General features: G+C 40.9%; 1 protein-coding gene across 2 annotated transcripts in view; it reads right to left on the bottom strand.

Annotated features, from left to right (window-relative positions):
* ITGB6 (integrin subunit beta 6) overlaps positions 1-24,258 on the bottom strand; it is a 74,339-nt gene that overhangs the window by 17,685 nt on the left and 32,396 nt on the right. For both annotated transcript variants that reach the window (XM_088022145.1, XM_028113112.2), the window contains exons 9-12: positions 15,550-15,639; positions 8,193-8,327; positions 7,562-7,979; positions 2,138-2,360 (exon numbers count right to left, since the gene is read on the bottom strand). In XM_088022145.1, coding sequence (XP_087878271.1) covers positions 2,138-2,360; positions 7,562-7,979; positions 8,193-8,327; positions 15,550-15,639 — 866 coding nt within the window. The remainder of the gene's footprint in view (positions 1-2,137; positions 2,361-7,561; positions 7,980-8,192; positions 8,328-15,549; positions 15,640-24,258) is intronic.

Below are 24,258 nucleotides of genomic sequence, written 5' to 3'. Positions count from 1 at the left end.
ATTTTTTGGTTCATTTTACATTCTCATGAGAAAGGTGTATGCTCCTAAAATATGATCAGTGACCAAAGTTTGAATTTCTTAACAGAAATAGGTCTGTATTTTAACAAGAATTCTAAAATTTCATACATGCCATGAATGACTATGTTAAAGATTCACTTGTCTGTAACTATTTTGAATGAGTCTAAGCCGTATAGGGGTATTTTCAAAAGCTGAGGTTACATCTTGGATCCTCATTCATGCAGGGTTTTTTAATAAATGATTGCTACTTACAGAAAGTGTATTTCCAAAAACATAGCCAGGGAATTAAGCTTCTCTAGTGATGTCTACACAGCAAAGTAAAACTCAGACTCTGAATTAATCTTGTGCTGAAAATCACTTTACAACCAGATTCTGCTTGGAGTAACCCCAAACAGCAAAATTTTCTTATGTATCATCCTGCCTCCTATCATCCTGCCTCTTTTCCCCAGGCCATGTAAATGTATACTCTTTTAAGTGCTGGAAACATCCCGCCGCCCCCCCCATGCTCCGCCTCCAGGCTTCCACCAATCTCAGCTGAAAGCGCCCTACCCTAGGCAAGCCTTCCCTGACCCTCACCGGTTAGTTCTCTTGCAGTGGAAGCCTCTGTGTTCCTTTGTAGGAAGGGCTGAGGAGGCGAAATCTATGTGGGAGTGGGGATAGAAGTCTTGGCTGGAAATTGCCTTTGCATTGCAAGTATATTGCATTTATCTAGGTTATATATTTACTTAGAGTGGCTTTGCAGGGGACTGCTGGACACTGCGGAAACCCTTAAAACCTCTACCCCTTCGTGCATCTCATTGATGTCTGCCCAAGCTAGTGTCATAGCCCTGCCATACGGGTCCACAGCACCCTCTATATCCCTTATTGTAGCTGTCAGCTCAGATATCATTATAATTACTTTAAATAATGTCTGTTTTTCCCACTAGATTCTTAGCACCTGTGATGGCAGGAACTGTAACTATTTCAGTCATCACTATATGCCCTTGGCCTAACAGGATTTCTGGTGAACAGTAGGTACTTAATATCTATTTGATAAATGAATGTATGAATGAATAAGTGGAAGAATGGATTCATCTCAAAGCTAACATAAACACCAAGGAGATTACCTGATTCCTCAAATTCAAACTACCTTGACTGTTAACTTCATATTTTATAAGCCACATTTTAAATTGAGTCATGTTTACAAAGAAGATTGAATAGATAAATAATGGAAGAAACATCCTGGAAGGACATTTTACATTTAATTCCATTCAAGTAAGTCTAACCATGTCCCCACACTTCTCTTGGCGTATGTCCAGGCACAGTGACAGAGAAATTTTGACACCTGAATGGTGAGGAACCACTGAGTGAATATTGATTTTCTTACTTTGTTTACACTGGAAATGCAAATGTCACCATGTTGGGTATAGAGTTAATGAAACTGCAAACTGCTTAAGCATGTTTGCTGCATAATACATTATATACTGCAATGTCATCACACAGCCCATTTGGAGACTTGCCTCACTTGACCTAGAAATGTTGCCCCCACTTCCATTAAGAAATTAGCTACCAACCAAAGAAATAGTGGTTCACTGTAAAACAAAAAAGTGTTTTGTTGTTGTTGTTCATATGGTAAAAAAGAAAACACAACACACAATAGCTGTGTAGAATGACAACCAAAGAGAGGTGCTAAAGAGCATGAGTGGTAAAGAAGAGGGAAGAAATGTAAAGCCTTGATCCTTTTTCTGCCTTTTTGCCTCCATGGGTCTATAGAGAGGAATGAATCAGCAAGGTCAGGCTATACACTTCTAGATAAGGAAGAAGCTTGTCTGTTTCCCCTGAAAAGGCCCTGAATGTGGGTGTCATCCGTCTACTGCCAGAGCATTCCTTCTGTGTGGCTGGTATTGTAAGTGAAAGGCCATCTGATGTTATCAGTGTGGGACATCAGCTCAGCTTCCCCAGGCTTGTCTCTAGCAGAAATGTGACATTGTGGTCCCGGATAATCAGGACAAAGAAAGAGGCAAATGAGATACGGACGTTCCAGGCTGATGATCACAGGGGCCTGGTGGGTTTGTGTATTTGGGTGGATGCTCAGAAAACAAACCCACCAAAAGCAACAGGAGGGAAGTTGAGACATTACCGTTTAGAGTTACAGGGATCACCACAGGTAGGGCAACGTTCACAGGTCGGTCCAGAGGCTCCGGGATTCGTGCAAACACACTTGCCACAGATGCAGTCCCCTCGCCCACTGCAGAGCACCCCATCCTCGGAGACGCAGGAGTCCGTGCTGGTGGTGCAGTTACAGTACTCGCCCGCCCAGCCGGGCCTGCACATGCATTCGCCACAGTCACACACGCCGTTATCTGCAAAACAAATGCCCAGTGATGCTTAGGGCCATGGCTACTTGGCGGGGGTGGGAGGGGGGTGGGGGAGTGGGCATCTTTTCCCTTTGCCTTTAAACACTATCAGAAAGACTGAAGAAAAATGAGAAAAAAGTGATTGTGTGGGGAGTAGGGGGAGTGGTGAGCATAGATATATTTTATGGAACGAATTTTGCTAAGTGTGTATATTTATTGATCTGGTCTCTTAACTGAAGACCAATCTGATTACCTGATGTTATATCAAAAAGAACTTATAGCCAGATGAAATGAGATAATCTAGAAGCCTATAATAGCAACTTGGGGTGTGTGTGTGATTATGTGTATGTGTGTGTGTATTTAAATTGTTTTTACAATTTTTTTTTTTTTTTGCTTTTAATTAAGGTGCCATAAGATAGAGATGCAGCACAGACCTGGGTAATGCCTCACCTCTACATCATTCAAGCCGAGTGATCATAAAAGCCTCATCTATCAAATAGAGGGAATAAAATCTCACAGCAGTTGTGGTCAGATGAGATAATGTGTAAATCTTCTAGTTTTGCATTCACCAATTAGATGTCCTACAGGCATATAGTGAGTGCTCAACAAATTCATTTATTTAAGAAACTTTAATTGAGCATATATCATGTGCCGAAGATTGCATTAGGCATGAAGATACAAAATTAAATAAGGTCACTGAGCTTATCGTCTAGAGTAGCAGACAGGCAAATAAATACACTACAATGGGATAAGTGTTATGCACACAGAGGGAGAGTTTTCAAATTAGATCAGAGATCTGGGGATGTTTCCAAAAGAGGTGATGCTTGAGCTGAATTTGGATGCTACAGATAGAAGACAGAAGAGGGTTACATGCATTTTAAGCTGAGAAAAAAAGCATAGGTAAATGACAGAAGTCTGTAATCTTGTGACCTGCTTAATACCCACAGTAGTTTCATATAGATAGAGCCAAAGGTGCATACGAGCTGTGGCAGGAGGGCAGGATGGCGGGGGGTGGGTGTTGGAAAGGTCAACGGAAAGTCAGAAATCACATCATGAAAAGCTTTATGCGCTAAAGAAAGAACTGTTATCCTGAAAGTTATGGAATTTTAAGTAGAGACCTGAGCAAATAGCTATGTGTCTAGAAATATCCTGGCCTCAGTAGAGAGGGTCAAACTGAGACAGGAAAACTGGTTAGGAGGTTTTGTTGCAGCAAATGAGGAAAGAAGATCTGAGGTCCTGAACAGTGCCAGTGGGAATGGAGAGGAAAGAGCATACAGTTGAGGGGAAGAATACTCAGGGCATGAGTGCCATTGCCACCATGGTGGAGGGGGGCAGGGAAGAGAGAGAGGGATAGAATCTTCCCCAGGTGACCAGAATGGGCTGCTCAGTGCATGGTGCAGCTTTTTAATGACCTGGAATGGAAGCTGACATCTCATGCTCACTGACTTTTCCCCAGTGCCTGGCACAGGGCTTAATTGTTGAACAAATAGATTGTTCTCAAGCAGAGGAAGAAGAGCAGCTTTGGGTAGGGAAGATGATGAGTTCATTTTGGCTCTGTTGAGTTCTGAGGGACCCACGGGACGTCGTAGTAGGCATATATACCTACTATGATATATATATACACACACACATATATATGTATATATATGGAAAAAGAGGCAGAGAGGTTTGAGGTTTGGACCCATCAGAGATAGATGGCAGGTAAAGCTGTTGTGGATTGGGTCATGTAGAGAAAACAGGTAGACTGAGAAAAGCCCTGAAGATCATCAGCACCTAAAAGGTGATCTGAGGCGCCTGGGTGGCTCAGTCATTAAGTGTCTGCCTTCAGCTCAGGTCATGATCCCAGGGTCCTGGGGTCGAGAGCCCCGCATCGGGCTCCCTGCTCCACAGAAGGCCTGCTTCTCCCTCTCCCACTCCCCCTGCTTGTGTTCCCTCTCTCGCTGTGCCTCTTTCTGTCAAATAAATAAATAAAATCTTAAAAAAAAAAAAAAGGTGATCTGAGAGGGGCACTGGGTGGCTCAGTCGTTCAAGCATCTGCCTTCGGCTCAGGTCACAATCCTAGAGTCCTGCGATGGAGCCTCACATGGGGCTCCCTGCTCAGCGGGGAGCCTGCTTCTCCCTCTCCCTCTCCCCCTGCTCATGTTCTCTCTCTCTCAAATAAGTAAATCTTTAAAAAATGTGATCAGAGAGAAGGATCTTACCAGGGAACTGAAGTAGGAGAGCAATGAGAACAAAGCTGCGGAAACCTAGGGCAGAGGAACTTGAAGGAGGTGGTGCATGGAAACTTGCTGCAGACATAGCTCGTCTTAAGTTATCCTCTAAAATACAATTGCTTTTTGTTTCTTCCTCAGCAAAAAAGGGAAACATATTCTCGTGATAGGGATAGATTTCTATATTGAAGTTTTTTCCAGAAAATTAATGTGATCTATAAATATTGTCAAATGAAATGTGCGTTTCCTTTGAGAATGCCCAAGTGTATCACTGCATGTAAGAATTAGTTGGCAGAAATTTAGAAAACTCTTCCAAGAGCTCCTGTCAGAATTTAGAAACCCTTCTTTCTGCGGCCTTTCCAGAACCATCTACCATATCACTGCTAACTGATATCCACAAGCAACCAATTATAAAGTACCTGTTCATATAACCACAACCACAAAAACAACAACAAAACATTCACAATGGCTTCATGTAGTAGCAAGATGATGACCAAAGATCAAGACAAAATTGTCAGGCTCTTTTCAGAGGGATAGGTCTTTCTGGAATGCCACTGACTGCTAAGTTTAAGTGCATAATGGCAGGAAGCATTTTCTGTATTGCCATTTGCCTGTTAGTTTTCCGTTTCTTAGAATCAAAATATAAAAGACTAATGGAATTTGGGCAAGGGAATCAATCAATGGAGCCCTCTATCTGTGAGTACTTAAAGATGGATGAAAGAAGGTACATGAAAAAGAACATTATGGTAATAGGCCTTCAGAAGAGTGGCACATTGCAGAGTGAATTTTTGTCGAAGAAGTGAGATCTGCATGAGAAGGGGAGCTGGAGCATTTTCTGGCCTCTGCTGCAAACAACAGGGTGTCTGTCCACAAGGTCAGGCACAGTTTTTATCCCTGCACTAAGCAGGATGCCAGGCACATAGTAGGTACTCCATAACTATTTGTTGAATTTGAATAATAGGTACTTTTATTATCCCATTTAAAAAAAAATTTTTTTTTAATAGGTTCTACGTCCAGTGTGGAGCCCAACTCGGGGCTTGAACTCATGATCCTGAGATCAAGACCTGAGCTGAGATCAAGAGTCGGAAGTTTAAGTGACCTAGCCACCCAGGTGCCCCTCTTACACCTTTTTAAAGAGAAAGTTACTAATAATACAGTGACATCTTTTGTGATGTTTCTACACACAAAATAGATTTTGAGAAACACTAATAGATTGAGAATTGTAAAGTACCCTCAAATACGAAGGAAATTGGCATTAGGGAAGTTTTCTGAGTCCAGCTGAGGAAATAATTGTGTTTTCTAAATAGAATGTCTCTAGCGATCATTGTATCTGATACAAAGAGAGGCCCTATTGTCAGACCTTCCAAACTACAATGCACAGATCAAGTCAACTCTTTCTGAGTGCTTTTCCGTTTGCATGAATGGCACCAAGTAAAGTGAAAAACCAACCACAAACTGGAAGAACTGTGTTGCTCAGCACAGTTCGGCAATTACACTGCTCTAGACTTCTGTGATCTGAGATTTAAAGAGTGAAATATAGGTGGGGGTAACACTGCTATCCTGTTGTATTAGATTACAGGTAGAATTTTTTGGAAAGGTGATTTCAAATATTTTGAGCACCTATTTTATTAAAAGATTTTTCTTAGAAGATGCAATCTGGGAATCTGCCGAGCATAGTCTTTTCAAGACGCGGGGACAGCCTCTGGCTTCAGGCTGTGTCCTGCCCACATCTTATGAGAAGAGAACTGATGTGGGTTTGGAAACACACCCATTAAATAAGGAAATAGACCTCCGAATGAAAGGGGGGAGAAATGTATCTCAATCTGGACAGACCCTAAATTTTTCACTCTCTGGGGAGAAGAAAGAAAGCAGCCTCAGAGGAACATGTTGGTAGCAAGAGCCGCCGCAAAGAAATGAAATGGAGGTACGCTTCTAAGGGCATCACAGGGTTTTCAAAGAGCTCGGAATTCTTTGAGGCTTCTCTTCTCAGGCCTTTTTTTTCCTGAAAACCAGTCTCTTTTATATGTTCCTGACACTGTGGTTTGAAAACATAACTTTCTTAGTTTTCTCTAAAGATAATGGCTTTCTGTTTTGAAAAGCTGCCTGCTCACATACTGAAAAGGGGAGACATTGGGAGCTTAAATTCAGCAGTTAGTTAATATTCCTGTTGTAACACCAATTTATATCATTTTAAAGAACATGAACACATTTGCAATTCTTATGCAGATAGATTATACTTAACTATATGGATATATAGATCAGAATGATTTTTATAATAGTCAAAGTATATGCAATATATTCTTAAACTACAGTGATTCTCCATATGCAAAGGATTTTAAAACATATCTTTTTCTGCTATTTAAACATGTTCTTGATCTTAAAAAAATTCCAGGCAATGTTTCATTTTTTACCTTTTCCATAGCCTTCATATGTTCTTATTCATCTTTATTATACCCGGTGCCTAATCTAGTATCTGTCACATAATAGGTGTTTAATAAATATCTGTGGAATGAACGAAGGCCCTGAAAGTTCATTTAGTATTTCCGAGTTCCTTGTTCTTGGTAATACGCTCCTTAAGAAGCCTCGCTTTTTATTTTTCCAAAGTAATAGGCATTTAAGAGTTGGGTAGGATACCCAAGAGCCTGATCGAGAAAAGTCTGGAAGATAATGGAGTTCAGATTACATGCAAGTTTGTGAAGTCTGGGTGATAACCAAAGAGAAGGCATTTCCATTTCTTGCCTACTGAACTCTGAGGGAAATAACAATAGAGATGTAAGTTGAATTGGCAGAGATCTCACCCCAAGAGAATATAAGAGCCAGAGAAAATGCCAGCGAAGACCAGTTACCTTAGCTCTAGAGATTAACCCGCTCCCTCGATCAGCAACTATTTATGGAGCGCCTACTCTGCCCAGAAAACTGTGGAATGTGCAAAGGATGCAAAGCCCCTTCTTGATGCTTGCCCAGTTGTGGTGTGGGGTGGATTTAGACAACGCCTACCTCCGCAGAGCAGCCCTTTGTGCCTCACGCAGGAGAAGTTGTCGCATTGGCAGTAAGGCCCATAAATGTTTCCATAGGGAGACAAGTGGCAGATGCACTGCCCACAGTAGCAGTCGCCTCTCCCACTGCACGAGGGGTGATCTGGGGCCTCCTTGCAGGAGTCTGTGCTCAGTGTGTCCTCCCCACACTCGCAGCGAGGACCCATGTGGCCGGGGTTGCAGGCACACACCCCACACTGGAAGGAACCGTTCCCGTTGTGGCATTTGGAGCTGTTCACTTGCACCTCTTTCTGACAAGCACAGCTGCATTCCGGACGGACAAGTATTTCTAGGGCGTCCCCCAGCCCCACAGGCTTTATGGTAATATGCCTGCTTCTTCTCTCACAGTTTGGTATACTCACAGTCACATTAAATGAAGCCTGGAAAAGAAAATACTAATTATCTTCCATCCACCGAAATGCATAGCAGGAAACCAAGGTGCATGGGGATCAGCTTTGCCAAAAGCACTTATTAGGGAATTTTTAAAAATTGTTTTTGAAATTCTTGAAAGGAAAAATCCAGCTTCAATGCAACAAGGGAACTTCTGACTTACCTGAATATTTTTTCAGACAATCTGTTGACCCTATACTTACTGTGTCTCCCACCTTCATGTGAGAGCATTTCTTCTGGTGTGGGAAGGGGGCCCTGTTGTTACAGATAGCCGTGAAAGATAGGTTGAGTCCTTCTGTGTCTCCTAACACTTCCAGTTCCACCTCCGACCGCAGTTCCTTTAGTTAGGACAGAAAGAGTTAAAAACACAACCAAAAAATACAACCAGAAGAATCTGTGAATCCTGTTCATTAAACTACAAATGAACAAAATGAAATTGAGTCTAAAAGAAATTCACTATACCATCAACCAAGCAAGAAAGCCAGCAAGACACACACACATGCGTGCACACACACATACACGCACGCGCGCACACACGTACACACACACGTACACGCACGCACACACATGCATGCACACATACGTGCACATATACATGTCACCTTTTATTGAGTCTAAGAGGCTATCAATTATAAAACACACAATTATTTTATGACAATGACATTATGACAAAATATCTCATGATCATTCTGTGCAACATATCAAGCAATCCTATTAGTCTATCATGGCTTTGAAAATTATTTTATCCATTCTGAGGGATGTGGCAAATTCTCCAGCCCTGAGTAGCACTGCTTGGCATCTAAAAGGCATTTTTTTCCTTGTGTCTCAGTAACACAACATAACAACAGCTTCCTTTACTTGTAAGTATCATCATTTCTTAGGCCCCATAAAGCAGCTGGTTGTTGCTTTGCGAGGAATATCGAATCACAGTCATTCCTTCAACAATGAGTATTTGCTTCATTGATATCAAATTTATACCCTGTTTTGGTACATTGCTGCATATACAACAATATTTCATTTCAATATCAAATCATAGTGCAAACTTTAAGAAAATATTTAAAAATGGCGGGCGCCTGGGTGGCTCAGTTGGTTAAGCGACTGCCTTCGGCTCAGGTCATGATCCTGGAGTCCCGGGATCGAGTCCCGCATCGGGCTCCCTGCTCAGCGGGGAGTCTGCTTCTCCCTCTGACCCTCTCCCCTCTCATGCTCTCTCTCTATCTCATTCTCTCTCTCAAATAAATAAATAAAATCTTTAAAAAAATATTTAAAAAAAATAAATAAATAAAAATGGCAATTACGCTCAACACCTATAACACCAGTAGTGTACTTAACAAATTGAGGTGACAACAACATACACAGTTAGGGCCGATTTTATATTTTTGCAGGCAATGAATACTACATTGTGACTTCTATCCAGCATTTATAAGACACCATTAATCACAAACATATCCCAATTTTAGAGATGTTAAATGTGGGAGAAACTGTTCCTCGAAATCACTATTGGAATTTATTATGTACCTATTGTACATTTAATGTAGAGTCAGGTCTGGGGAATGAGTGTAAGATAGGATTTCTGCCCTCAAGATGATTATCATTTTGCTGGAAAAAAAAAACCCCAAGATGGAACCAAGTAAAGCAGTTAACATGCAAGTCAATCAAAGTGCCATTAAGTTTAAAAAAATAGTGTCCTATAGATGCAGGTTTGGGACAGTTCAGAAAAGAGTGGTCAGTGAAGGCTGAAGTATTAGAAGTCCTTAATGGCTATGTCGGATGTGGATGTGTGGACAGAATGACAACTGTGTCTCAGGGGAGGGGACCAGGAGAGAGAAAGATCAGTGCCAAGAGCATATAGAATGGGGACAAATGGGGCTCAGACCCAGCCCAGACTCCTGCTGTCCTGGGAGATACCAGACAGCAAAGAGCCTTGAGGTTTAGAGAGATGACTTAAGACCTGTGGGAAATATTCCTTATAGCTTTAAAGCAGGGGCCCAATCCGCTGAAAGTATAGCTGCAGGGAAGTTGTCTGGGAGGTGTGTGCAGGACAGACTTACGGTCTGTCAGACTTACAGGGGAGGGGGCAGGGAGACTGGAGTCAAGAAAGCTGGGATGTTGTATTCACTCCAGCCTGAGGTACGAGGATCAGGACCCGGGGGGGTTGGTAAATGTGATGACGTAGATTGAAGAGAGAAAGACTAGATGTGAAACATATAGATTATGACAGAGTGGAGATAAAGACAAAGTTTTCCAGGGGGAAGAATGTCAGGGAAGGAGGAAGAAAGAGCTATTTGTTATGGGGAAATCTAGTGTTATCATGTACACTTTCTCTGTTCCTCTTTCTTTTGCAAAATAAAAATCTACATTTGGAGGACAAAACAAAACTATGAAAATAAAAGCAATAAAACAGAATAAAAATAAATTGTAAAACATTATGAGTTAAGTAATACTTCAGCTCATCTAAGAAGATTTGAGTCCCTATACTCCTGGAATTTTAAAAGCATATTCAACCTCAAATTTTCCTTAAGTATAATTTTTCCAACTGCCTGGTAAGATGACCCTGTCTTCCTCCAAATTCTAAGTTGCTGACTGTAAATTCTAAGTCATTCTTCTTCCCTACTTTTATATTTGCCCCATATCGTCACTCCTTCAGAAGATGGACATAAGGCTGATTTTTCAGAATACGGTCTTCATCAGCAATTGGAGTGTCATTTCTCAGTCACAAAGATTATTTCTATAATGTATTAAAATTTACTCTTTAAATCTGTTTCATTTCAACTAGTTATGTGATAAGTTTATTCATCCAGAAAATATTTATTGACTGTCCATGATGTGCCAGACACTGTTCTAGGGGCTTGGGAAGCAAAACCCACTAAACTAGCTGACTTTTGTAGTTTATATTCCAGTGTGGGAAGTCAGAGAGGAAACAACATAATACATAAGAAAATTATGTAGCATGCTAGAAGGTGATAAGTGCTATGTAAAACATTAGGGTAGGATAATGAAGATTAAGAGAGTGTGGGTAGGGGGTGTAGTCTGTAATTTTTCAAAAGGTAGTTAGAGTAGGATTCAGTAAGGTGACATTTCAAAGAGGTGAGGAATCAGATAGCATGTAGATATCTGTCAAAAGAGTGTTCCAGGAAAGGGGTACAGTCAGTGCAAAGGCCCTGAGGCAGGAGTGTGTCTGGCTTGCTCTGGGAACAGAATAGCAAGGAGGCCAGAGTTGCTGTACTGGATTAACTCTCTGATGGAGTAATAGGAGGGGAAGTCACAGAGGTAATGGGGTGGAGGAGAACAAATCTGGTAGGGTCCTAGTAGGTGGTTTTAAAGAATGTGGCATTTACTCTATGTAAAAGGAGAAAACAATTAAGGTTATCTATAGAAGAGTGTTATGACCTGACAATATTTTTAAAGGAAAATTCTAGTTGTTTTTTTTTTTTTTTTTGAAAACAGAATGTAGGAAACCAAAGGTGGAAATGAGAAATAGCATTTAGGAGGCTTTTGCATTCAGGTGAGTGAAGGTGGTGGCTCCTATCAGGATGAAGGCAGTGGTTCTGGGTCAAATTCTAAATAATTTTGAAGGTAGAGCCAGCAAGATTTTCTGATGGACTAAATGTTCAGGATAAGAGAAAGAGGAGAGTCAAAGATCATTATAAGCTTTTTGGCCCCAGCAATATGAAAGATAGGATTACCATTTAGAAGGAGAAAACTATTGGTGAATTATGTTTAGGAGAGTTCAGGTTACCCTTCTAAATTGCCAACTAATATATCACCCGACTCCTAGACATCTGTACTTTGATGTCTCCTAAAGAAGTATATATAGCATGGTTGCTGGGCAGCATTGAGGGCCCTCCTGAGGTCCATGATTATGAATTTAAAGTGAGACTGGTTAGCACAATTGTATGTTTTTCCCTTTCCTGTTCAGCTGTGCAGGGTGAATTGACAGTTGGGATTAACCAGGACCAGGATTGGCCAAGCAACCTCAGTGGAGCCGTAAGGGGCATGGGAGGTGAGGTGTGTGTCTCCAGAATGATCCTAATGGTTGAATTTAAGCCAGGAGCCCAGGCCCAAGAGGACATCAAGGGGATGAGGAACTGAAAAGAGAAGATAGAGTCACTTGAATAAAAAAAGAGAGAGAGAGAGAGAGAGGGTAGGGTCAACTAATTGGAGATCCTAATGGGTTGGAAGAAATACTAGGGAAACTAGCAGGAGTGAGCTGGAAAGGAAGGAAGTGGTGAGAGGGAATGGGTTGCATGAAGCTGAGATTATAGAGGAGTCTATCAGCAATGACAAAGTTTAAGGTATGACAAAAGAGGGGGACAAGATCATTTTAGAAACAGAGTTCAAGAAACAGAGGCCAGGGTACAGGAAGGAATATATGTACACTGAAACTGAAATCATCAGGAGGTAAAGCAGGAGTAGTGTTAGAGACGGTGGCTTGGTGAGTCAGGAGTAAAGGAGAAATGAAGGCTATGACCCCAAGACTGTAGATTTGAAATTCGGAAGAGTGGGTGACATAATCTGACCATAATAAGGGAAATCTCAGCATTGATAAATTGGAATATCATATTGTAGATTTTGCCAGGAATATTTTAATGTGAATTTCCCTAAGAAAGAGCATAAATGCTTTTTGTATATTTCATCAAATCATTCACTCATTTATACTGAGCATCTACTATGAACCAGGCAAAACAAAACAAACCACGTCACTTGCCTTCTGGAGCTTAAATGTTAAGAGGGGAGTGTATCCTTGGGAGCACTGATATTTCAGTAGCTTTTATTACATGTTTAAGGAAGGAAGAAAATTAGTGAATAATGGTCAAACGAATGCACATCTGGTATTTAAGGGTTTTTATGTCAATATGACACTGAACTGAAGTTCAGTGTCATAATTATAGACACAAATTATCTGCCTCTGCCCCACCAGAAGTTAGTCAGAAGTATTTTCTCTCAATCTATTCTTTTTCTTTTCTTTTTATAGACTAGAAAGAAACCCAGTCAATGGATTCCCATATTTTACTTTTTATTTTATCTTTAATTTTTTAATTATTTTTTATTTTTTTTTAAGATTTTATTTATTTATTTGACAGAGAGAGAGAGCACAAGCAGGGGAAGTGGCAGGCAAAGGGAGAAGGAGAAGCAGGCTCCTGGAGGAGCGGAGAGCCCAATGAGGGGCTCCATCCCAGGACCCTGGGCTCATGACCTGAGCCGAAGTCAGTCGCTTAACCAACTGAGCCACCCAGACGCCCCTATTTTATTTTATAGAGGGGTGGGGCAGAGGGAGAGAGAGAATCCCAAGCAGCCTCCTCACCCAGTGTGGAGCCAGACATGGGGTTTGATCTCACAACACCAAGATCATGACTTGAGCTGAGAACAAGAGTTGGTCACTTAACTGACTGAGCCTCCCAGGTGCCCCTGGATCCCCATACTTTTAAAGTCCTTTTAGAATACATTTAAAAATAACTGAATAGAAAAATAATTTGAACTAGTGCCAAGATCTATTACACACTTCCTTCAGTGAATCATGATATTATAATAATAACTCCAGAGCAAGATTATATAGTATAAGAATAAGAGACACTTCTTTATATTTTTGGACAGTAAAATAAGGACATGAGATTCACTTCAAATGTTTGATGCCTTGATTCTACCACCTCATAAGTTATGTGGGTGATTTGGGACCACAAAGTGAGACAGAAATCCTGACAGAGTAAGCAGGAGCATGGAAGGGGCTGGTCAAACAAGAGGGAGAAATGTTTTTGACGTTTACAGTTTTCTAATTTGCTGAATTCCTTTGAAGATGTTAGTGCCCAACGCTTCTGAGAGTGCTGGGTTAAAGAAAATTGAGTGTTTTCTAATGCAGTGGAGGATTGCTGTGTGATTTTATCTGATTCTACACATTAAAACTTTAATTACCGCATAAGAGGGAGGATGGTTTTTAAAGTATTTTGTTGACAAGCTTTCCTGTCTGGAAGAATTTCAAGCATGAGATAATGTGTTAGTTAATTTTTGATGTGAGCTAAGAAAACTGAAGTTTCTGAGGATATAAGTTCAAAAAAAACCCTCATCCTATAGTTTTAATGGACACATCTGTTATTTTATTCCCTGAGGAAATGTATTTGAGAAGAAACACCTTGCTTTTCCCCCTTAAAGTGAGTTTCAAAACTGGTGGGGTGTTGTCAAAATCACTGGGGAGTATTTTTTCAAAATGTGTAGCTCTTCCTTCCCTTAAAGTTTCTCCTAAGATGTCTGAGAGGAATCTGGATACACCTATTTTTAAAAGCTTCCCAGATGATTCTGAAATGTTTAGTTAAGGACCACTGGCTCAGTATCTGCTTAGTAAGCATATAGTGCATATAAGTCATTTATTTGTAATTTTAAAACATCCAAAATTAGAATTTTATTTATTTGTCACTGTGTGACTGCTGCTTAGAATAACTATTAGGGCTTTACTGCTTTATAAAAATTTACTTTTTTCATTCCTGTCCTAATTTAGAGCTTCATTTTCATCTTTGTGCGTGTGCATATGCGTGCGTATATGTATTTTTTCTTTGTAAGTTAAGGCAAAAAAGGAAAATGGAACTTAGGAAACAAAATAAAAAAAGAATTGGTAACTGGCCATCTACCAGTGATTAAGTTATGAAATGGGGACAAAGCAAGAGAACATAGCAACCCTATAGCTATGTATTTTATTTTAGGGGAGGAATGCTGTCCTCTGGTACTAATTTACAAAATCAAGGCAAAAAAAAATTATGTCTATGTGTATATATATATATATATATATATATATGTCTTTCTATATATGTATATATCCATAAAAATGAAAAATTCCTTGGTTCTCAAAAGCAGAGAATCTACAAAGAGGTGCTCCTGATATGCTTTGGTGTCTTTTTTCTCTTTGAGTTATGAAGTAGTCTTATTAAGCTTGTGGAGTTAGTTCTCCACATAGTTCTGTTACTCACTGGTATTTTATTTTATTTTTTTAGGATTTATTTATTTATTTATTTGACAGAGAGAGACACAGTAAGAGAGGGAACACAAGCAGGGGGAGTGGGAGAGGGAGAAGCAGGCTTCCCGCAGAACAGGCAGCCCGATGCGGGGCTCGATCCCAAGACCCTGGATCATGACCTGAGCCGAAGGCAGACGCTTAATGACTAAGCCACCCAGGCACCCCTTCTGTTACTCATTGGTATTTTAAACTTATTTTTTTTCAGGCAGAGAAGAGGGGAGCTTAATTGTAGGGCTCATGGAGCCTGTTCAATAGAATTAAAATTTTACTATTGGTTATTATTATAAAAATAACCTCAACTTTATGATCAGGTTATGATTTTTCTACCTTGGGCCTCACCTTTCAGGAAGAATATCTACCAATAAGGAGAACAAAATTGATATTTTGGCTGCATTAGTGCAGAGAGATTTTCTTTGGATAAGTACTCTCTCCACTAACAAATCCTAGTGCATTTAACTGCCTAAAACACATCTTAGTTTTTGAATACCACCAAAATGCAAAAAAAAAAAAAAAAAAAAAAACAACAAAAACGAGAAGCCAACTGTAAAATATCATACTTCATAAGCCGAGATGATCAGCTGGAGAATGTTTCCGGAGTCCTTCTGAAGTAGCCCTACTGTAGCTCCAGGAATGAGTTTTGCATAATTCTGTAAACAAAAAAGAATAAGTCAATCTGCTCCCTGTAATCAAGAAAAGTTAAGTGTGGGTTTCAGCCTGTTGGTTGAGATCACTTCTATTTAACTGGCTGGGGGAAATAGGATCCTGGTAATAAACCAGTGTTTCTCCTGAAACCGTGGCCCTGCCTGGGGCTCCTTCCTGTGCCCAAGTGGGAAGTGGACTGGTCAGAGTTGCCACTGGGGACATCAAGTGTGTGTGGTTGCTTTACTCTAGAGCTGTGATTTATATCATAACTGGACTCAAGTCTCAAATAATAATAATAGCACTTATATACCGTCTTCCATTTGCAGAGCATCTTTTGTCCAAAAAATTCTGAGCATACTAACCAGGAGCTATCTTTTCTTTTTTGTAATGGTTACAGAAACCCAGGTCCCACATTGGCCCCTCTCTGCCACCAGGTTGCTCTGCAAGTCATTCAGCCCAGGGGTCTCAATCGTCAATTGCTTGGTGGAGAAAAGGAGTGAGTTATTTGGATGTTTGCCGTTAATCCTCTTTCCTAGTGGTAATGAGCACTCGTTTAGGGATGTCACCATGGTGCTGGGGTTGATTAGAATTGATCTCCACTCATCACGATGGAGTCAGTCAGAACCTATCTCTAAACCATCTGCATTCTCCACTTATCTCCTTTTCCAAGATGTCGTTCCCACCCACCTGCAGAGAACTCACGTTAGTTCAGCAACATTCCAGGCATGAAGCATGACCAGGGAATGAGGCATTGCAAAGAAGGGAATTTTCCAGACTGCTGAAAATTACCCCTACCTTAAGTTTTGTGTCTTAAAACTTATTTTGAAAAGTTTTCTTAAGTGTATGGTACATACCTCTGTCTTCTTAAATAAAGATTCCCAAGCACACTTGGATTGTTTTCTTGAAGAAACAGTCATACTCATCAATATTAACTATAGCTCTATAATCATCAAAGACTTCTAAAATCCACGGGTAGATCACATTCATACCAAGTGGACCCCAACTGCTATGCTTTTGCTTCTTTTATTTGTTTTTAAATAGTTTCTATCTTCTTGTTAAACTGGAAAGTATCACTCACCTACCAATTTTCTCATTCATCCATTTACTGTTGCATTCAACACCTATTAAGCAGATTTAGTATGCTGTGCTATATCAAGAAGAGACCATCACTCTTTTTTGTCAGCTGTGGTCTTCTGAGTTGCTTTGTGTCATGAAATCAGATAACTGAATTTATTAAAATGTCATGTAGAAAGAGAAATAAGTTTTGAGTGAAGGATTTAGGGTACCTCCTCTGGTTTGAACATAATGATATTCTGTCTTATTCCCAAGAACATTTAAGTAGCTTAGGAGATATACAAAACTAAGTTGGAATTAATAGTAATTACTGATTATAATTGTGATACTAGATAAATAGATCAGGTCAAGGGGAGCCAAGGAGAGGAACAAATGAATCCAGGGTGACATTAGAACACAAACATGTTCTAGGAGGTCGCAGGCATCTGCTAGAGGTGGGTAACTGGGGTAAGTCCAAGGTTTCTACAACTCTCATATGGAAAAATGGGTGCTGCTTTTAATTGGTGGGTTTTGTAATATTCCACTTATTTCAGTGTTTATGATTGTGTTTAAGTTTGAAGTTGATGGAAATCTGAACTCTTACAAGTGTCAGTTGTCACTCTGCCTTGACACTGCATTTGATTTTTGAAGGGGTCATGGACAGTAATCCAAGTAGCATTCCTCCCATTACCCAGTGCCCCACATCACCGCCTATGGAAGGTGGGCCCACTCTGTTTCCCTAAGTCAGGTAGAACTTGTCAAATATGAGGAAGGCACTGGTTCACTGACTTACCTTTTCAAATAAACACATGTCAAAAGGGCCATGAAGCATGAGACACGTGGTTAACAGCGAATACTTAAATAAGAATTTGAATCTCACTCAAGTGGAGCTGGAATGTGTGTAAATTTGACTGGTCCCAAAGGAGAAGGCAAAGGGAAACTTTAAAGCTTGATGAAGAAAGGTTTGGATCTTTTTGAAGAAGAATTTCATGGCTCTTAGCTTTGCATGAAACTGCTAGCCTTGAAAAATGTCCTGGTTTCTCCAAGGCCAAGGTATAAGGGGTACTTTCCATAAGCACTAGCTCAAGTGGCCTCGGAATTTTGGGTTAATTCTTGGTTAACACAGCTAAATACACCTACTTCCTAGAGCATAATTATGATCCTGCATGTGGTATGACATTTGGCATTTGGCTATCAGGACAAGTGGTTTAACATTAATCGCCTTTGCTGATTGCTACTAGAGCGAGGGTATAAAGGAGTTGGCAGCTAGGAACAGTACTCTGTGATAACTCTGACAATTGTGTAGAGGAAAACTATTAATTAATTTCTGGATGCTGATTCCTCCCCAAAGCATTGCAAATAATTAACTAAAAACACGGACAATTTGGCTTCCTGACCTAACACTGTAAAAAATTATGCTTTAAGTCTTGTAGTATTATGATTACTATAAATATCATGTGTCAAATGCCTTTCTTTCATTAAAACCCTAATGTGCTATTATAAATTGTCCTGATTAAACATATTTAATGTTAGAAAAAGGATGATTTTGCATGCCTGGATGTGATAAATTATAGCACTGCGACTGTAAAAGATAACTCTTGGATATTAGAAATGGTGAACTCTAAAGACACAATGCTTCATGAGCTGATTAGAAATGCCAACTCCTTGGGCTTGAGTTTCTTGGACTTGAATTCCCTGTTATCTGCCCAGGGATTATCCTAATTATGGATTTTTCTCCCTCTCCTGCCACCATGCCACCCAGGAGTTCCCGCGGTTGCTTTTCTCACTCATGTTCGCAAAGTCGGTTTTTTTTGATTGCCTTAGTTTTCCTAACTTCCTTCACCAAAACCTATTTATTTCCTCACTATGCTCCCATCTCAAAAAAGATTTCTTATTTGTCCAACAGTCTGCATTTCCTCCTTGGAAATTCCCTGCTGTTAAGGAAGGAGGATAAGAACAGGACAGGGGGTCATTTAGTTGGCAGGCAACAAAGGATAGAGAGGAAAGTGCCTGGATTCACACCTGTGCTCCGGGCTCCTCTCAGGGAATGTCTCCAAAGTCAGGGCCTCTTGGTGTCTGGCTGTTAGAACCAGCTGTCAGGTGTCTCCTCCGGCTTGGTTGAGGGCAGAGGAACCTGCAGAGGCACACCAGCCACCTCAGCTATCCACGGACAGACTACTGGTGGGCATTTCCTTCAAAGTGACTCAGACTAAGGACCGTGGCAGATATTTGGCTGCTTTTGGTGCTAGAAGGGACATGCCCGATGTGACCTGCATTCTTGCTTTGACTGCACTTCCTGTTGGGTTCACTCATCTCCAGGTTTAGGCTCTGCACCATGGTTCAGTATTAACTGTATCCTTGCTGGACATCTTGGTTGGGTTTCTGCCTTAGATGGTTACTCTCCTGGATCCTTCTGTCCTATTGTTGTGACATTTCTGCTGTGGTCTCAAAGACTCTTCACCACCTGAGACTCAGTAGCCACCATTTTATACAGACCAGGCTACTCACGCCCCTCATCAGAGGGCGGAGAGGTTGACTTGCCGTATAGCTGCTAGCAGCATTTTAACAAAGAATTTGTAAAACCAACCTACAGCTTCTCTTTAGGCTCTATGCTTGCTTAACTCTTTCTGCGAAGCCTCATTAATATGGAGGGACCATTTATTTTCAATATTATATTATTAATCAACATCAGTATTTCTGGTCTTAAACTGTATTACTAAATGTTTTTTGTTTGCTAAAATACATTAGTCAAAGTTTGGCTTGTATAGATTGAGAACCTATGATGTTACATAATATGTCCACAAATATTTTCTCTAATATCTCACCATATGTGTGTGTGTGTGTGTGTGTGTGTGTGTGTGTGTGTGTATAGTCATTACCTTGTATATCTTCAATAGTAGCTCCTATTTGTCCATTTTCTCTCTTTTTTTCTTTAATGGCAGTATAACACATATGCAGGGCGTACAAGTAGTAAGTATACAGTTCAATGAATATTTAAAAAGTAAACAAGCAAGTGTAATCACACCAAGATAAAAAAAATAGAGCATAATCAGCTCCCTGAAATCCTCCCTTGTACTGCTTCCCAGTCATTACCCTCCCTTAAAAGACAAAACACTGTTCTGACTTTTATTACTATAGAAGTTAGGGGAGATAACTTCATTGCCCGAAGGATAAAAAAAAGGGCTTAGGTAGGACACAAAAGCACTATCTATATAACGGAAAAGATTGATAAATAGGACTTAAAAGTAGGGATTTCTGTTTTGAAAAGACGCCTTTAAGAGAGTGAAGAGGAGCCCTTGAGTGGGAGAAAATATCTGTAATACATGCATCTGATTTGGCACCAGAATATCTAAACAACTCCTACATATCAACAAGGAAAAGACATCTGGAAAAAAAAAAAAAAAGGATATTCAAGTGGCAAAAGACTATGGCAAAAGTGTTCAGCATCATTAATCATTAGAGAAATAGAAATTAAAGACACTATGAGGTACCAGGGTGCACCCACTAGAATGGCTAAACTGTCAAGGAACTGATGATGTTCTCAAGTACTTGCAGGGGGCGTCTACACTGGGACGACTACTTTGGAGAACTGGCAGTAGCTGCCAATGTTGAACATGAGCACGGCCGATGGCTCTGCCTTCCCACTCCTAGGTATGATCGCACTACGGAGCTGAACCCACGATGTGTGACTTCTCTGAGACAAACAAATGTGTAGAGAGGCATTCATTCTTGTCAAGAGGGTGCTTCTGGTAAACAAGATGTCACCTAAATTAGAGAAAGTACAGATAATTCTTAAAGGGTCTTAGATCTTTCAGGTGTTTGGCCATACGGAGTAATCAGTTCTTCCCTGGATCCCTTCTACCTGGGGATGGACCCAGGGGAGCTATACACTGGCAAACTCCTCAGCACTCACAGCATAGCCTGCTTTTTCTGTATCTCTCTCCATCCTCAGGAGCTGGTCTCAGGACCAAGTATTCATGAGCTGCATTCACCAATTCAGGGGGCCTCATAATGGATGGAGAGGTCCTCACAAGCCTCCTGGCCTCCCCATGAACCTCCTGCCTCTTGACACCTGCATCCTCAGGAACCCAAAGCTCCTGGAGCATCTTAGTTATTGGGACAGCCTTGGGGAAGTGACAGGAATGCTCGGGAGGGGACCACCTTGCTCTTTAGGTCCTTAGTTCCAGATAGTTCTTTGTTCTGGTGCAATGAGCCCACAATGTAGACAGGCCTAAAAGTGCCCAGAACTCACCTGTAGCCCACCATCATCTGGGAAAGACAAACTAGAGCTAATATTTGTGGTACCTGGAGGTACCATCTTTCATTCGTCCCACAAATTCTTTTGTTCAGGTACCATTATTATCTCTGTTTTACTGCCAAGATATTGAGGCCCAGAGAATTTAGTTTGCTTGCCCGAGGTCATCTGGACTAGAAAGAGCTGCATTCATCTGTTCTGCTCTGCTCTGCTCTAGAACCAGGTTGCTTAGCCAGGACATGGACGGTAAGTGCCTGGCAATGGCTGTTCAGGTCTGGTGATGTCATCAGTGAGCCTGAGAGATGTTACGAGTAAGCCTAAGTTAACTGAATGTCTTAGTTCCACAGGGCTGCTGGGGGTGGCTTAACCCAACAGAAATTTGTTGTCTCACAGTTCTGGAGGCCGGAAGGCTGAGATCAAGGTGTCAACCGGGCACGCTCTTTCTGAAACCTGTAGAGGAGATTCTGTCCTCACCTCTTCCTAGCTTCTGGTGGTTGCTGGTAGTCCTTGGTGGTCCTGGGCATGGAGATGCATCACTCAAGTCTTTATCTCCATCCTCACATATTATTCTCTTTTCTGTGTCTCCATCTCTGGGTCTCTTCTCTTCTTAAAAGCATACCAGTCATGCTGGATTAAGGATCTACCCTGCTCAAGTATGACCTCATCTTAACTAATTACATCTGCAAGGCCCTATTTCCAAACAATGCCATATTCTGAGGCACTAGGGGTTAGGACTTTAACATATCTTTTGTGGGGATACAATTCAACCCCCTACACTCTGCTAGAGTTCTTTCGATTTGTTTAACACTTAAACCCTTAGTTTTAGTTGAAGAAATGAGTACCTTGCATGGTCACAGAGTTAATAAGTGGTGGAAACAGGTCTTGACTCCAAAGCTAGTGCTCGCTCTGCTCCCCCAGGCCCTTGCTGGGCCGTGCAAGGAACTGGTACCAATGCCAACTGCCATCAAGGGTGAAGCTCATTAGGAAGTTAAGATAATAATGCCTTGTATTTATATATAGTGGTTTAGAGTATATAGAATATTTTCTTACCTGAAGCAAAAAGAAAGGAAGAAAAAAGATTGTGGCTATAATCACTTTCAAATGGAAAGGCTACATCTTGAAAGAAATGTACCAAGGAGCAAAAGCATAGAAGCAAAAAAATTTTTTTGTCCCGGGGGACTGTATTGTGCTATTTATCTGGTCAAAGGAAAACGGCTCTTTGCTGGTGATGCCTTGCTTTTGTTGAGTGGTGTGCTTCTTCCAGAGCTAGGGGCGGGCTGGGTTTGCTGAAATAAGTTCTTCTTCTGAAGGCAATCAGAAGGCTTTCTTCCCGTGAGGTCTTTCATTCTTGTGGGATTTTATTCTGCTGGTTCTCATGTTCATTATCAGTAAATGCAGGGCTCCCAGTATTATGCAAAAGTTTACCCCCAGGCTTGACTGTGTTACTAGGACACCCAAGATTTCAAAAAGAATATGTAATTGTTTCTGGCACAAGGTAGCATGAATGTCTGTCTCTGGGTTGCATGATATCTGCTTTGCCTTCAGGCTTTCAATTGTCAGCATTCCACAGTCAGGCAGGCGGCAAAGGGAGTGTGCTAATTAGATCAGGTGCTTGATCTTGAAGTCTGCACCAGCAATGACTAGGTAGTCGGCTTCGGAACTTTTGAGCACTACCTGTCTTTCTCCCAGTCTGCCCTGGAATGTAATTATCTTGTCAGCCAAGGAGCTATAGCGCACAGCTGAATGAGTGCTCGGCGGCAGTGACAGAGTGATAAGGGAAGACGAATGGACCCACCGTGCATGACCATTTTGAGACAAACAAATGCACACAGAGGCATTGGAGAACGGAGACTTAGGGAACAAAGAGCCTACACTGACTATTTGTTGCTGAGGAGACTTCAGATCGTCCCTTAATAAGATTACCCGGCTTTTCGAGAGGAATTGCAGAGCTTTGTTGGCAAATGCAAGTCCCAAAGCTTTAGAGAGCTCTTTTAAAACGGGAAGCGATGTTGGGTTCAGTAGCAACTTAATGTGCTTTGCAGACCAAACGGCAGGTAATAAAACTTCGAAAGATGACGAGCAGGAGCACGAGTAAGGGGACCAACAAAGAGAAAGCGGGGGTATATACACCAGGACTGCGAAGGCGGTATCAGCCCTTGCTACTGCAAGTGTGGTGGGGGGCCGAGTAGCAGCAGTAGCGTCTGGAAAATTGTGAGAAAGGCGAAAATTCATTTTTAATTTTTTGAGGACTCTCCATGTGGTCTTCCATAGCGGCTGAATCAATTTACATTCCCACCAACAGTGCGGGAGGGTTCCCTTCTCTCCATATCCCCACCAACACTTGTTACTTCTTGTCTTTTTGATGATAGCCATTCTAACAGGTGTCAGGTGATATCTCACTGCGGTTTTGATTTCCTTTTTTCTGATGATGAGTGATGCTGAGCATCTTTGCGTGTGCCTGTTGGCCCTCTGCCTGTTTTCTTTGGAAAAAAGTCTATTCAGGCCGTCTGGCCATTTTTAAAAAAATTGGATTGTTTAGGGTGTTTTGTTTTGCTATTGACTTGTATGAATTCTCTCTGTATTTTGGATATTAATCCCTTATTGGTTATATGATTTGCAAATATTTTCTCTCATTCGGTAGGTTGCCTTTTCATTTTGTTGATCATTTCCTTTTTTGTGCAGAAGCTTTTTAGTTTGATGTAGTTCCACTTGTTTAATTTTGCTTTTGTTTGTGGCCTTTGCTTTTGGAGTCAGATCCAAAAAATCCCTGCCAAGACCAATGTCAGGGAGCTTACCACCTATGTTTTCTTCTAGTAGTTTTATGGCTTCATGTCTTACATTTAAATCCTGAATCCATTATGAGTTAATTTTTGTGTGTAGTGGAAGACAGTAGCGTCATTTCATTCTTCTGCATGTGGCTGGCCAGTTTTCCCAACATCCTTTCTTGAAGAGACCTTCCCTATTGTGTATTTTTGCCTCCTTTGTGATAGATTAATTGACTATATGTGTGTGCGTTTATTTCTACCATATATTCCAGCAATTCCACTTCTGAGTGTTTATTCAAAGAAAATGAAAACACTAACTCAAAAAGATATATGCATCTCCATGTTTACTACAGGATTATTTATAATAACCAAGATATGGAAATAACCTAAGTGCCCACCCATAGATGAAGAGATAAAGAAGATGTGGTACACACACACACAGTGGAATATTACTTGGCCATAAAAAAGAAAGAACTCTTGCTTTTGCAGCAATATGGATAGACCTGGAAGGCATTATGCTAAGTAAAAGCTAAGAAAAATAAGTCTGGCAG

Source organism: Eumetopias jubatus, unplaced genomic scaffold, assembly GCF_037043125.1.
Source record: "Eumetopias jubatus isolate StellerSeaLion01/CBP00866 unplaced genomic scaffold, mEumJub1_p1.0 scaffold_3, whole genome shotgun sequence".
Classification (NCBI taxonomy): Eukaryota; Metazoa; Chordata; class Mammalia; order Carnivora; family Otariidae; genus Eumetopias; species Eumetopias jubatus.
Note: the sequence above shows the minus strand (reverse complement) of the source record. Positions and strands in the feature narration are given on the sequence as shown.